This window comes from Theropithecus gelada, chromosome 8 (assembly GCF_003255815.1).
Source record: "Theropithecus gelada isolate Dixy chromosome 8, Tgel_1.0, whole genome shotgun sequence".
NCBI lineage: Eukaryota > Metazoa > Chordata > Mammalia > Primates > Cercopithecidae > Theropithecus > Theropithecus gelada.
In genome coordinates, this window is record NC_037676.1 from 100305772 (window position 1) to 100320479 (window position 14708).

Sequence of the window (14708 nt, forward strand, 5' to 3'; positions counted from 1 at the left end):
GGCGAAGCTAAGCCTTCAGGCGGTCTATTTCCAGCAGCCATCCTCTCCCCACTGCTGCTGGCTGTTCTCCAGATATTTTCTCTCCATCACAGCTCCTGTCTTCTTATTTTGTCTGTTAGGGTCTCAGCAAGAAGACAGGCACCAGGTACATCACTTGGGCCTCCCACTCACGGCAGTGGGTGACTGCCGTGTAGTTGGCTGCCTACACACGACACTTCCTTAATTACGGAGGGAGACAGTGACATGCTGTGAGTGCCTCAGAAATGCCCTCTGCCCTTGGGTAATTTGACTCCAGCAATCCATGAAAAGAAGAGAGTCTCTCAGGATGCAAAGCAAATGCAAATTAAAAGTGGGATAATGATTACCCTTCACCATAAGATTGTCAAAACTTAAAGTTTGATGACACCAAGTACCGAAGTTTTGAGGGGATGGGCATCATTAGGACCATCATTGCTGATATGAGCTGTCTTGGAAGGCAATTAGGCCATATCCATTTAAAGTGAGACCCAGTCCTAGAGAAACCATCGCACATGCCTTCAAGGAGACATGTTCAGGAATGTTCATCACAACATTGTGAAAGTAAAAACTTGGAAGCCACCCAAATGCTGACCAATGGGGAAATGGCCAAATAAAATGAGGACAGTCATATGACCAATGGATAAATCAATTGGGAGGGATAAACTAGATCTAAGATTTTGATTAAATCTAAAATACAGTTAGTTTTCATTATTCACAATAATTGTGTTTTATAAAGTCATTACAAACACTGAATTAGAAAATACTAAACCATTGCTCCTGTGGGAATATAGGGTTAGGTTCCTGCAATCCTCTGGTGACAACATTTTTTGTCAACTAATCAATACATAGCCTTGTTTTATGTATGTTTCTGTTTAAAAACATCTTATTTGTTTTTTGTTTGTCTGTTTTTTGAGACAGAGTCTCTCTGTGTCTGCAGTGGCACAATCTCAGCTCACTGCAACCTCTGCTTCCTGGTTTCAAGCGATTCTCCTGCCTCAGCCTCCTGAGTAGCTGGCATTACAGGCGCCTGCCACCATTCCTGACTACTTTTTGTATTTTTTTTTAGTAGAGACACGGTTTCACCGTGTTGGCCAGGCTGGTCTCAAACTCCTGACCTCAAGTGATCCGCCCACCTCGGCCTCCCAAAGTGCTGAGATTACAGGTGTGAGCCACCATGCCTGGCCGAAAACATCTTATTTGATATATACCATTGATTCATTAACATTAGACCCAGAGCCAACAATAACTCCTGACTGAATGAAACTTATCTAACACGTATTTTCCCTGTACGGCACATTGCAGCCTTTCTGCACTGAGGAACACTAGACAGCACATCACCATTTTAAACAGCAAAATCACTTACAGAAATGAAAAAAAAAATCATGGTGCTAAGTAGACTGCAAAAAGGATACTTGTTTACAGAATGAAAGCTGAAAAAGAAGGCGGAGTGGCACCTTATCCAACCTCAGCTGGGAACATCTGCACCAGACAACACATTTTTTTTGTAGTCTCAGCTACTTGGAAGGCTGAGGCAGGAGGATCACTTGAGCCCTGGAGATTGAGGCTGCAGCGAGCTATATGACTGTGCCACTGCACTCCAGCCTAGGTGACAGAGCAAGAGCCTGTCTCACAAAAGAAACTAAATGTAGAGGTATTTTTTTTTTTTTTTTTTTTGAGACGGAGTCTCGCTCTGTAGCCCAGGCTAGAGTGCAGTGGCCGGATCTCAGCTCACTGCAAGCTCCGCCTCCCGGGTTCACGCCATTCTCCGGCCTCAGCCTCCCGAGTAGCTGGGACTACAGGCGCCCGCCACCTCGCCCGGCTAGTTTTTTGTATTTCTTAGTAGAGACGGGGTTTCACCGTGTTAGCCAAGATGGTCTCGATCTCCTGACCTCGTGATCCACCCGTCTCGGCCTCCCAAAGTGCTGGGATTACAGGCTTGAGCCACCGCGCCCGGCCATGTAGAGGTATTTTAAATTGAGTGCTTATGCACTCTGAGCATGTCCACTAGTGACCGTGAAAATGCTGTGAGTATTGGTTTGGGCTTACAAATACAGTTTAGTGAGTAGGCAAATTCATAAATGTGGAATCTGTGAAGAATGAGGATCAACTGAACATGTCACAGTTTGACATCTCTGAAACTGGGGTGCATTTTAGATTCCATGAAATACAGTACACGTATCAACATGGATAGAATCTGTGATTAATGTTGAGTGAAAACTGAGTTGAAGGTCAATATATATAGGATGAACCTACAGATGCAAAATAAAACAAAATGCCACCATAATTCTCCTTTGCTGTAAAATGGTTAACAGGTATCTTCAGCATTCCCCAGGCACTATTCTCAACACTCTACCATCTCCATTAATTTACCCTTTTTGAGGTTCTTATGAGGTAGGTGCTATTTTTATCCTCATGTCATATAAAGAGGTTAAGAAAATTGCACAAAGGGCTGGGTGTGGTGGCTCATGTCTGTTATCCTAACACTTTGAGAGGTTGATGCAGGAGAATTGCTTCAGCTCAGGAGTTTGAGACCAGCCTGGAAAACATAGTAAGACATCATCTCTATTTTTGAAAATGAGAAAACTTCTATTTTATTTAAAAATAATAATAATAAAAGAAAATTGTACAAGGTCACAAGAAATCTGTTTATTTCACCCTGAAGTAAAAATCACTGATTGGATCTACAAACCTTCCTAGTGTTATTTGTATCCTAACAGGAACCAAAACACAGACAATCAAACTCAGAACAGTACATTCTAAATTGTATTGTTGTGAAATAAAACAGCTTCACTTCCCTGGTTCATTTATTGTCCACCATATTTCTTACTCCAATGTAAAGAGACATAAACTTCAGATGGATTTAATCACAGCTGAGTTTTCATAAGTGCTGGATTAATGGAATTGTTCTAAGCTTTTGAGAGCTCCTTTTATTTTAGCTTCATAAAAATGCATTTCTACATATAGACACCTTTTTTGTTTATGAGAACACTTGCATAACTTGTTGTTTGTACTGTTGCTTGTTAATTTTAAATACAATCAAGTTACATTGAGTAAAGTCAGAAATTAGGACATTAAAAAAAGAGAATTTTTATGAGCTACAGACAGACTTACGCAAGAACCAATGTACCAGAAGGCTGAGGTGCTTCAGAAACTAAATGCAGAGGGCAGGCGTGGTGGCTCATGCCTGTAATCCCAGCACTTTGGGAGGCCAAACTGGGAGGATGGCTTGAACCCAGGAGTTTGAGACCAGCCTGGGCAACGTAGTGAAACCCTGTCTCTACAAAAAAAAATTTAAAAATTAGCCAGGCATGGTGGCATACGCCCGTAGTCCCAGCTACTAGGGAAGCTGAGGTGGGAGGACGGCTTGAGCCCAGGAATTTGAGGCTGCAGTGAGCCATGATTGTGATACTGTACTCCAGCCTGGGAGACAGAGCAAGGCCCTGTCTTAAAAAATAAATAAATAAATAAAAGAAAAGATGCTAAATAAAGAGATAACATAAAGATTATAGAAACATGAAACATGTGAATGCATTTTTTACTCCAAATTTTGGTGTATACTTTTGCATATTAAAAAAATTACATTACCCTTGAAATATGATTTTGAGAAACTATTGGTTGTTTAACACATTCTTGCTTATTTAATAGCTTTTCCTCCAGCCCCATTGCTGCTTCCTAAAAATCCACACTTAAGCCAAAGCCCCCTCTGATGCTGGCAAACTTTTCTGATTCCCCACATACCCACATGGGTATTAAGTTGAATAATTAATACATGGGTATTAAGGTGAATTGGAAATTTCTTGATTTTTTTTTTTTTTTTTTTGTGGATCAAAACCAATCAAGTATCAGCAATTTCATACAGTTCAGCCTAACACCGTTTCTCTTTGATTTTCCATGGCCCTTTATCTGGCCCTGTCTTGTCCACCTTGGACTGTGAGCCCCCTTGAGGGTAGGGACTGCAGCTTGTTTCTGAGTCCTGCCCATAGGAGAGAGTAGGTGCTGAATAAATGCTTGCTGGCAGGAATGGAGTGAGAAAGGGTGTCACCGTTGACTTACCTTCCTGTGTCTTCCCTTTCAGCGGCCCACATGTGCAGCACCCTGGAGCATAACTGTGCCCACTTCTGTATCAACATCCCTGGCTCATACGTCTGCAGGTGCAAACAAGGCTACATTCTCAACTCAGATCAGACGACTTGCAGAAGTAAGACTGCTTTGCTGATATATTTGTGGTTTCTTCCTCTTTCCTCTTCCCCTCTCTTCTTTTATCTGGGCTCATTTTATTCATCTGTGATGCCTCACTCACCCCAGTTATCATCTCTTGGGGACAGAAATAAAGTTTGGTATTTTCTGTTGACCCCATCACAGTGCCTAGTCCAGAGCTGGGCACACAGTAGGCCATCAGGAAGAGTTAGAAAGCTAGGTAGAAGCACCATCTCAGAAATAGCCTCTTTGAATGTATGAACTGGTCTTCTTTACATCCAAGCTTGTTCTTTAGCAGGCACTACCGAAGAGCCTTTTCATCCACTGTCTTTATTCACTGTACCCTAAGGAACTGTTTCCGTATTTTATTATCTTCTATAAAGCGTGGATTTAGGAAGAGTTATTAACCTTGGCTGGGAGCGATTATTCAAGTTCTGTTTTAGAGCGGTACAGGGACCCAGTTGCTTTGGTGTGGGACACTTTATAGGTGTCCCAGATTTTAAAAAGGGGGTAAACAGATGTAAGATATTAGAACTCGCATTCTCTTTTTTGGCTAAGTGCCAAAGACTAGACAATATACTGATATTTGAGCCAGCACAAGGTAGTCTACCCCTTAAAGGACAGAATTACCCATACACAGAGTACCATGTCCTTACTTTTTAAAGTTATGGATAAAGCCACTGAGTTAACCCACAGATGACCAGGCTACCAAAAGCAAGGCATGAGGAACCCACATGGAAGCAAATAAAACTCAGCTAATCTGACACTTAGTTCATGCACTGAGTAACTGTTGCAATGTGTCATTGTTGCAATGTGTCATTGTTGTTATACCTCATGGCAAGCAATTAAGCATTAATGGAAAGCAGTTTGCACAAATGGCTGTAATTAGTGTCACATTTATAGAGGCAAACCACCTTTTTCATGTTTCTTCTCACTTTTCTTCAGTTTCAGGGTTGAGTGGTTGGCTGGAGTTCTCTCCCTGCCCCTCAAGATTAGGTAACATCTGCTTGACCCTCCAGTTTTGTGTGGCCTGTGCAAGCCCAAAGCCCTCTGGACTCTGAATCGCAGGCGTGGGGTGGGGGATATGTGTTCTTAGGCTCCTCTCAGACCCCAGGATCCCAAGTGGAGTGCAGCCTGAATCACCCTTATCTTCCACTTGAAGCTCTGATGCTTCCTCAAGACCCACAACAAAGTCACTTGCACCAAATACTCACGGGTTTCCTAGAGTTTCCTAAAGAACTGGGGGAGATTGCGAAAGGACATCTCACACATTGCTCAGCAAACAACCTAGAGATCTCTTTAGACACCCCCCTCTATACACCTCCACCTCTCCAGGTGTTCTACCTCCCCACAACCATCCTCTGGAGGCATCCCTCATCCTCTTCAGGCATCCTCCCCTCTGCCCTAGATACTTCTCTGGCCCATCTCAGCCTCCCATCATCTTGCCCACTCTCTTCCTGCCCTTCTCCTTCTCCTCCTCCTCCTCTTCCTCCTCCAACTCCTCCTTCTCCTTCTCCTTTCTTCTTTTCCTTTGATTTGTTTTTTTAAGACAGGATCTTGCTCTGTTGCCCAGGCTTTAGTACAGTGGCACAATTATGACTCGCTGTAGCCTCAACCTGCTAGACTCAAGCAGTCCTCCCACCTCAGCCTCCTGAATAGCTGGGACCACAGCTGCATGCCACCATGCCGGACTAATTTTTGTAGAGATGAGGTTGCTCAGGCTGGTCTCGAACTCCTGAGCTCAAGTGCTCCATCTGTCTCAACCCCTGAAAGTGCTGAGATTTACGGGACTCAGCCACTGTGCCTGGCACCCTTCTCTTCTTAGGAGCACAAAGAATTCCTCTCCTTGTCTCATGTCCCACTGAGTGACTGGGAATCTGCTGATATTTATTTTCCGTGGGCTGGCCTAGCCAAGCCAGAGGAATTCTGACACCAGCAAATAAAAAATAAAATGTTCTTGCCCTGATTTTATGAGCAAGGCCTTCCCCCACACAGCAAGGTTTGCCAGACCCCTGCCTGGGCCTGCCACAGACCCTGATGTCCCCCAGCTCTCAAGTACTTCTCTGGCCTTGGCTTCCTCCTGCCTAGGGATGTGCCACAGAAGAATGTGAAGCAGACCCTGCCGGGACTTCAGACAGACTGGCCATGTGGAGGGGCAGGGAGGCCTCAGCGGAGGAGGGCTAGGAGCTCAGGGCAGGGCTTCTCAAACTTCAGTGACTAAGAATGAGCCAGGAAGCCAACTCCTGGGCTTACCCTTAGAGATTCAGAGTCAACAGGTCTGGATTTTCAATGAACTGACGAATGACTGCCACGCTTTGAGATTCACTGGCCTCAGGCAGTGACAGGTCCCAGGGAGGGGCTTAGCCGAGCTCTGCTGTCCCATCTGACCCAGCTCTCCAGTCACCCTGAACCAGTTAAGCCATCTTAACCTTCAGCCAGACTTAGCTTAATAAATGTGCAGTGATAAAGGACAGCTCTCTCTCTTTCAGAAGAAGATAACACTAATAACTCGCAGTGATAAAGTGTAGCTCTCTCTCTTTCAGAAGAAGATAACACTAATAACTCTTTTGCTTTCCCAAAATTGGTGTACCAGGGGCCTTGGTGGAAGAACAAGGCCCTCACTGTCCACAGATCTGGGCTTGAACCCTGACGTTATCACTTACCAGCTATGGCTGTCTCACTCTGAGCTGGTTATTTAAACTCCTTGACTCTCAGTTTCCTCACCCATAAGATGGGAAGGGTGGTAACAAATCAATACCTGTCTCACTGATTATGTCCTTGTTAGGCCCTGTTTTTGGTCTGGAGGACAGTTAAAAGCCATGCCAAGTAAAGGCTGTGCCATCTACTGACCCCTGCTGATGAGCAGGGACCTCTGCCTGCCAACACCGAGAGAAACTCACAATGGGCCTGGAAAGGAGGGATGCACTCCACTTCTGGAAGCTATTTCCACTTAATTTCCATGTCCTGGGCGTAGCTGGATAATCTCCCAGAGGAAAAGCCATGTGGCTGACACCTCCTCCCCAAAGCACCTCTTACTCCCTAAGAAGTGCTTGCCATTCTTTCTTCCATACAATCATTGATTGGTTCATTTATTTTTTCATTTAACAATTGTTTTTGAGCATAAAAATGTGCCAGGCAGCATGAAAAGTACTGGAAATAAAATAGTGAATAACACAGCAATATTCTTTCTTTTTTGGAGCTCACATTTTTGCATGGGAGTGAATCAAATAAACAACCAGGGTAATTGCAACCAAAAGTGACTACAATCCACATCCACCTCAGTGTGCAACACACGAGGTCAGGCCTAACTATAGCCACTTGTTAGGTGTTTACCATGTGCCAGGAGCTTTCCTGCGTGCTTTATATCTGCTGTCTCATTTAATTCTCACAATGAGCTCTTAAAGTGGGTTTTATCACTCTCGTTTTACAGATAAGCAAAATAAGGAACAAAAGGTTAGACGATTTACCCAAGGTCACATGGCTAGCAACGTGATCAAACCAGAATCCATGTCCTGTTAAGTCCTCGCTCTTGGCCATCATTTGAGACTGTCCCATAACCCTAGAGGACCCCCAGATGGCAGCAGGACAACCCTTCAATCAGAAAACCTTCTCCAAGCCGGGAAGACAGATAGGTTCCTTAGCCCACTAATCCCGGGGAGACTTAGAACTAATTCAGGACTAACATTCAACACATTGTTACTTCCCCAAGGTCACTACCAATTGCTGTGGTACTGTCACTGCACAAAATCATAGTGGGAGGGCTTCTTCAGCAACTGCCTTTGAATACACACATGCATACACGCTATAGAATATATACATATGTATATGTCCCCACCATCGTATATTTGTAATTCATGTGGAGAGGGGAAGCAGACACAGTTGATTGATACATTCTTCGAATGGTGGTGGACCTTGGCTATTAGACTTCTGGCTTCTTTTCCTATGGAACTTCAGAATTCCGTCCCCTGCCAGTGTCCCAGAAGGGTGATGGTTCTTATAGAATCAGGTTATTACAAAACACCTGAATCCCATATTCAGACAACCTGGATCAGCAGTTGAGCTGAAATCCTACTTGTCTATAATTTCCACTTTTGATCCTATTTCTGCCATCTGAAGCCGTATACCAAAAAGTTATTTCCTTATCCAAACAAAAAGAGAAAGCCCTTCAATTATTGAAGAGTGTTATTCCCACACACTGACCCCATTCCTATCAATTTTCTCTTCTTCAGGGGAAAAAACACATCTTTTGATGACCTAGTTTTGGGTCTCTTCACTGTCCAGGTAACCCTCTTCTGGGTGGATATTAGTTGTCTAAAAAGAGCCTTTCCATCTGAAGACTAGATCAAATACATTAAAGAATCTTAACTTCCATCTTTTCTTGGCCTTTTGGCTAAGATCAAGGTGTAGAATTTTACCTTCCAGGTTGTGTCTATATGGGCAATTTTGAATGTACTGGATGTCAACATTGTGGATTACTTCTGCCTTTCAAAAAGTCTCCCCTATCCGATACCATTATATGAGATATATGCAAAAGCATCAGCATAATACTAGAACAATGGAATTTTATGTTCCTTCCTTTTCCCTTTTAAAAAAAAATGGGGGGGAAGAAAACCTCATGAAGTGTGCCCCTCTTCACATGCTTCCTCTTCCCCAAATTCCTGTCCTACTAACAAGAAAGAACTTTATCTTGTTTCTTTTTCTTGACGTATTTTTCAAAATAAGGAATTTTCCCTTTCTTCTGGAACATTTAATCTATCTGAAAGCTGACGATAATGCAGCATTTAGAAAACTTCATTTGGCAGAAAATGTAGACTTTCTTATCCAGCTTAAACTTTTTTTTTTCCTCTCAAGAACGATACCAAATGCATTTTACTGCTTTCGTTCTTTGGAAATGTTCCCAACATTATTTTTCCCAAGCTACATAAGTGATTTAATAGATTTATGTTAGAGTTTAAACAAGGAGCATGACCCAGAAAAACCACTGAATTATTAGAGAGAGATAATTATAACCAACATTCTTCATGAATTTAGATGTGAAAATTCTTAAAAATTTAGCCACTAGAATTCAACAATATATAATAAGAACAATACATCAAGACCGAATGGAGTTTATTCCAAGAATGCAAGTTTGGTTTAACATTCAAAAATCAATCAATATAATTAACCATAGCGGCCAGGTGTGGTGGCTCATGCCTGAAATCCTAGCACTTTGGGAGGCTGAGTTGGGCGTATCACCTGAGGTCAGGAGTTTGAGACCAACCTGGCTAACATGGCAAAACCCCGTCTCTACTAAAAATAAAAAAATTAGCCTAGTGTGGTGCATGCCTGTAATCCCAATTACTCAGGAGGCTGAGGCAGGAGAATTGCTTGAACCTGGGAGGTGGAGGTTGTGAGCCGAGATTGCACCACGCATTCTAGCCTGGGCAACAGAGCGAGACTCCGTGTCAAAACAACAACAACAAAAGCCACTAAAACTAATAAATGAGGTTAGCAAGGTTGCAAGATAAAAAGTCAATATACTTAAAAAATTACTTCATTGTATTTCTGTATACTGGCAACAAAAGTCAGAAATTGAGATTTTAAAATACCAGGTATAATGGCATCAAAAATATGTAAATTAGGGATAAATTTTAGAGATGTGTACGATTTACACATTGAAAATATAAAAGATTTCTGGGATTAATTTAAAAAGACCTAAATAAATGGAGAGAGATACCATACCATGGATTGGAAGACTTAATATGGCCAGATGTCATTTCTTCCCAAATTGATCCATACATTCAAAGCAATCTCCTTCAAAATCCTGGCAGACCTATTGTTTTTAGAAATTGACAACTGATTTTAAAATGTATATGAACATGCAAAAAAAAACTAGAATAGTCAAACCCAGTCAATTCTCATTATTCCCAGTAGTTATGATCTATAAAATATCCATAAACACTAAATTGCAAATTCTGAATCATTGCTCCTAGATGAAACAGAGTTGGGTTCCTGAGAGCTTCCAATCACAACATCCAATCATAAACTTGTTTGATGTTCTGTTACAGACACATTTTTGAGTATATACTGTTAATTCATTAACATTGAAAGCTATTGTTCATGTCTGAACAAAGTACTTAGGAACAATAGACAGCATTTCAGCACTACTCTTGGGGGCCATTTTCAACAGCAAAATCACCAACGAGAAGTACAAAAAGGCAAAAAATGTGGCACTGCATAGACCACAGAAAGGATGCTTGTTTATGGGATGAGAGCTGAAATAAGAAGACAGAACATTGCCTTGTTTGACCTTACCTGGGAATATGTGTACTGGGTGACTCAAATTTTTTGCCACTCTGCGTATGTCCATGAATGGCTGAAAAAGTGTCATGGATATTGACTTGGGGTTACAAGCAAATTTTAGCAAGTAGGCAAATTCACAAATATGGAATCTGTGAATCATGCAGATTAAATAAAACTTTGAAAAAGATAAAGTTTGTCTTTAAATTTTGTTTAAACTACCTGATTTAAAGACTAATTATAAAGCAACAGTAATCAAGACGGTGTGGCATTGGTATAAAGATGAACATATAGAGCAATGGAACAGAACAGAATTGAGAAATAAACCCATATGTATGTGGTGAAATGATTTTTGACAGAGTGGGAAGGCAATTCAATGAGGAAACACTAATGTCTTCAACAAATAGTGTTGCAGCAATTGAATTGCCATGTGCAAAAAAGCAAGCAAGCAAACAAAAGGAAAATAAATCTTGTCTTTACCTCATACCATGTATAAAAATTAATTCAAAATGTATTCTAAGCCTAAATGTAAGAGCAGACACTATTAAATACCTTGATGAAATGGTAGAAGAAAAATCTTGATCACCTCAGGTTGGCAAAGATTTCTTAAATAGTACACAAAAAGCTACAAAACATAAAAGAAAAAAATCAGTATACTTCATCATGATGAAAACATTTGCTCTTCAAAATACTCTGCTACTAAAATGAAAAGGCAAGCCACAGATTGGGATAAAACATTTGCAAAACATATGTCCAACAAAGGACTTTAGAATATAAGGAATTCTATCACTCACTACCAAGAAGACAAACACCACCATAAAAATGGGCAAAAGATTTGAACAGACACTAAATCACGGAAGACATATGGGTAGCAAAGAAGCACATGAAGAGATGCTCAATGTTATCAGACATGAAATACCACTATACCTCCACTAGAATGGATAATTTTTTTTTTTTTTTTTTTTTTTTTTTGAGACGGAGTCTCGCTCTGTCACCAGGATGTGCAGTGGCACCATCTCAGCTCACTGCAAGCTCTGCCTCCCGGGTTCACGCCATTCTCCTGCCTCAGCCTCCGAGTAGCTGGGACTACTCCGCCCGCCACCTCGCCCGGCTAATTTTTTGTATTTTTAGTAGAGACGGAGTTTCACCATGTTAGCCAGGATGGTCTCGATCTCCTGACCTCATGATCTGCCCGCCTCGGCCTCCCAAAGTGCTGGGATTACAGGCGTGAGCCACCGCGCCCGGCAATTTTTTTTTTTTTTTTGAGACAGAGTCTTGCTCTGTTGCCCAGGCTGGAGTGCAGTGGTGTGATCTCGGCTCACTGCAACCTCTGCCTCCTGGGTTCAAGCAATTCTCCTGCCTCAGCCTCCAAGTAGCTGGGTCTACAGGCACACGCCACCAAGCCTGACTAATTTTTTATTTTTTTATTTTTTTTATTTTTAGTAGAGACAGGGTTTCACCATGTTGGCCAGGCTGGTCTTGAACTCCTGAACTCAGATCATCTGCCCACCTCAGCCTCCCACAGTGTTGGGATTACAGGTGTGAGCCACTGCGCCTGGCCAGAATGGATACATTTTAAAAGATTGACTATACCATGTGTTTGCAAAATTGGGAACTGGAATGCTCATACACCACCAGTGGTCATGTAAAATGGTTCCGCCACTCTGGAAAACAGTTTAGCGATTTCTTACAAAGTTAGATATTTATCTGTTATGTGACCCAGCCATTCCACTTTTAGATATTTACTCAAAAGAAATAAAAATTTATGTCTAAACAAAGATTTGAACACAAATGTTCACATCAGCTTTACTTGTAATAGCCCCAAGCTGAAAACAAGTCACATGTTGATTAACAGGTGAATGGGTGATACATTGCAATACATGCATCCTGTATAATACTCCTCTGCAGTGAAAAGAATGTGCTATTGACACTTGCAGCAGCCTGGATGCATCTCCAAATCACTGTGCTGAATGAAAGGAACCAGATCAAAAAAACAGTACATACCATGTGGTTCCATTTGTATAAAATTTTAGGAAATGGTATCTACTCAATAATGACAGAGAGCAGATTAGTGGGGTACTTGGGCTGAGGAGCGGGGAGCAGCAGGGAGAGGGATAGCAAAGCGGCATCAGGAAACTTGGGGGATGATGATGATGCTTATTATCTTGATTGCAGTGATGATATATTGATAAGCCTGATTTATCAAACTGTACACTTGAAATATGTGCAGTTTATTGTATGCCAGTTGTCACTCAATAAAGCTGACATTCATTAATCAGAACAAGGTTTCGGAAGCAAGTAGTGGTGCTGGACCAGACTACCTTTCTGGAATAGTTTGTTTGTGGCATCAGTGGAGGAGGAGAGAAGGAATGTAAGCGGGGATAGATTATGGAGCAATTTGATTCTCAAGCTAAGTTCCAACAGTGTCCTTTGTTGAGTAGGGGAACTGAACATGGTGTGTCAAGGGCAAAACCAGGTCATTTTAGTAAATTGGGGCCAGCAATAATGTGTGTGCTGGATTAGAGATAGAGAGTGGGGCAGGGATGCCTTCACTCATCCGCTCATTCATTCAATACCTGTGGATTCCCCTCTATGGGCCTGGCACTCTTATGGCGTATTTTTCTTACATATTAGGGACCCAAGAAACATTCAGATCTTGGTTTCCCTTTTGCCCCCAACACAGAGAGAAGAATGTGAAAGATGGAATCAGAGAACAATTCTAATCGGTCCAGTCAATTCAGTGTATGTTTCTTACGCCCACAGAATTAAGTAGGAGACCACAGCAACCATCCCAGCCTCAGTGAGGAGTTTATGACATCAGATAGGCGATGGCTGGTGGGGTCAGAGTAATTGAGACTGACAGATAACTTCAGAGAGGAAATCTAGTTTTCAGGGGAAACGGATGCGCCCAAGAGAGAGCCCACACACGTGGTTGGGTGCAGCTGGAGATGGAGAATTTGAGTTCAAGGAAAAGGCCTGGACAGTATGTGCTTGGTGGTGGTCATTGACCCTGAAAATAGATGAAATCTTGGAGGGAGAAAGCGGGTGTGGAAAGTGAAGGTCAGGATGTGAGCTCCGGGGCGGCCCACAGTCAGAGCTTGGGGCAAGGCTGGAAGGGTGAGCAGGCCGCACGCATACACACTCAAAGCAGCTGCCTTCCCTGACAATCAACAGCAGCCACCTGAGCTGTGGCTCAGCTGCTGTGAGCCAAAGCAGTGGGCTTGCTAAATGCCGTCGTCCAGCTTCCCCTTAACCCCGGCTGTCAGACCTGGGCCTGGGAGCTTAGGGATCATTATGTGCAGTTTGCTCACCCTCTGGCTGTACCAGGACACAGCGTTTTCTACGAAAGAAGGAATCTGGGGTGAGTAGAGCCCCATGGGAGAACTGAGCTGACTAAATGTGAGTGGAGAAATGCTCACTCATATGAAAAAAATGTACACATCAGGGGAACATCAGCTTGAACCTTGTACAGCTTTTCCTCCGCTTGGCTGTTTTTATGAGCACCCAGGCAAATGGTTCTCAAAGTGTGGTCCCCGTGGAAAACAGTATCAGCTTTGCCCAGAACTTACTAGAAATGCAGGTTCCCAGGCTTACCCTAGACCTACTGAATCAGGATCTCTGGAACTGGGGCCCAAGAATGTGGGTTTTCCCAAGCCCTCCAGGGAATGTTGATGTTCGCTGCAGTTTAAGGACTACTGACTTAGATGTTTTAAATAAGATCTCTCCCTGGGAGCGTCCACTCCAAAGGGGGTTTATATTAATATCATGTGACAATGGTTTGGAAATTGAAAAGCACTCTACGAGAGCAGGACATTATTCTTGTTTATTTATTATTTTTGTCAACCTCATTCACTCAGATTTACCTGTATTTTAAAACTTTGTTTCAAAGATTCCCCCCTTTCTCCTTTTCCCTTCCCCAAGGAAAACCAAAATCTTGTTAGTGAACAGGAGAATTGATTGAGAAAAACTTCAACTGCTGTAGGAAAGGAGGAGACTAGGCACAGCTGGAGTTTGCCTGAAAGGATAGTTTTTCTCAGTGACATTGGGTTTGTTTTGTTTCTTTCAGTGTAGAAGCACGAGGCTGATGACTCATCTACCATGGACATCTTTAAAGCCAAACTGCAGTTGTCAAAATAAGATTAGGGCTTTCAGACATGATGAAAGAGAGGGCACGGTCTCGAAAAGGCAAGCTTGGGTTTTCCCTGCATTTGTGG

The 14708-nt window shown here is 42.5% G+C and overlaps 1 protein-coding gene across 3 annotated transcripts in view; it reads left to right on the top strand.

Moving 5' to 3' along the window:
• The window catches only part of MATN2 (matrilin 2), a 170050-nt gene that overhangs the window by 71010 nt on the left and 84332 nt on the right, over positions 1 to 14708 (top strand). For all 3 annotated transcript variants that reach the window (XM_025393743.1, XM_025393744.1, XM_025393745.1), the window contains exon 4: positions 4094 to 4216. In XM_025393743.1, coding sequence (XP_025249528.1) covers positions 4094 to 4216 — 123 coding nt within the window. The remainder of the gene's footprint in view (positions 1 to 4093; positions 4217 to 14708) is intronic.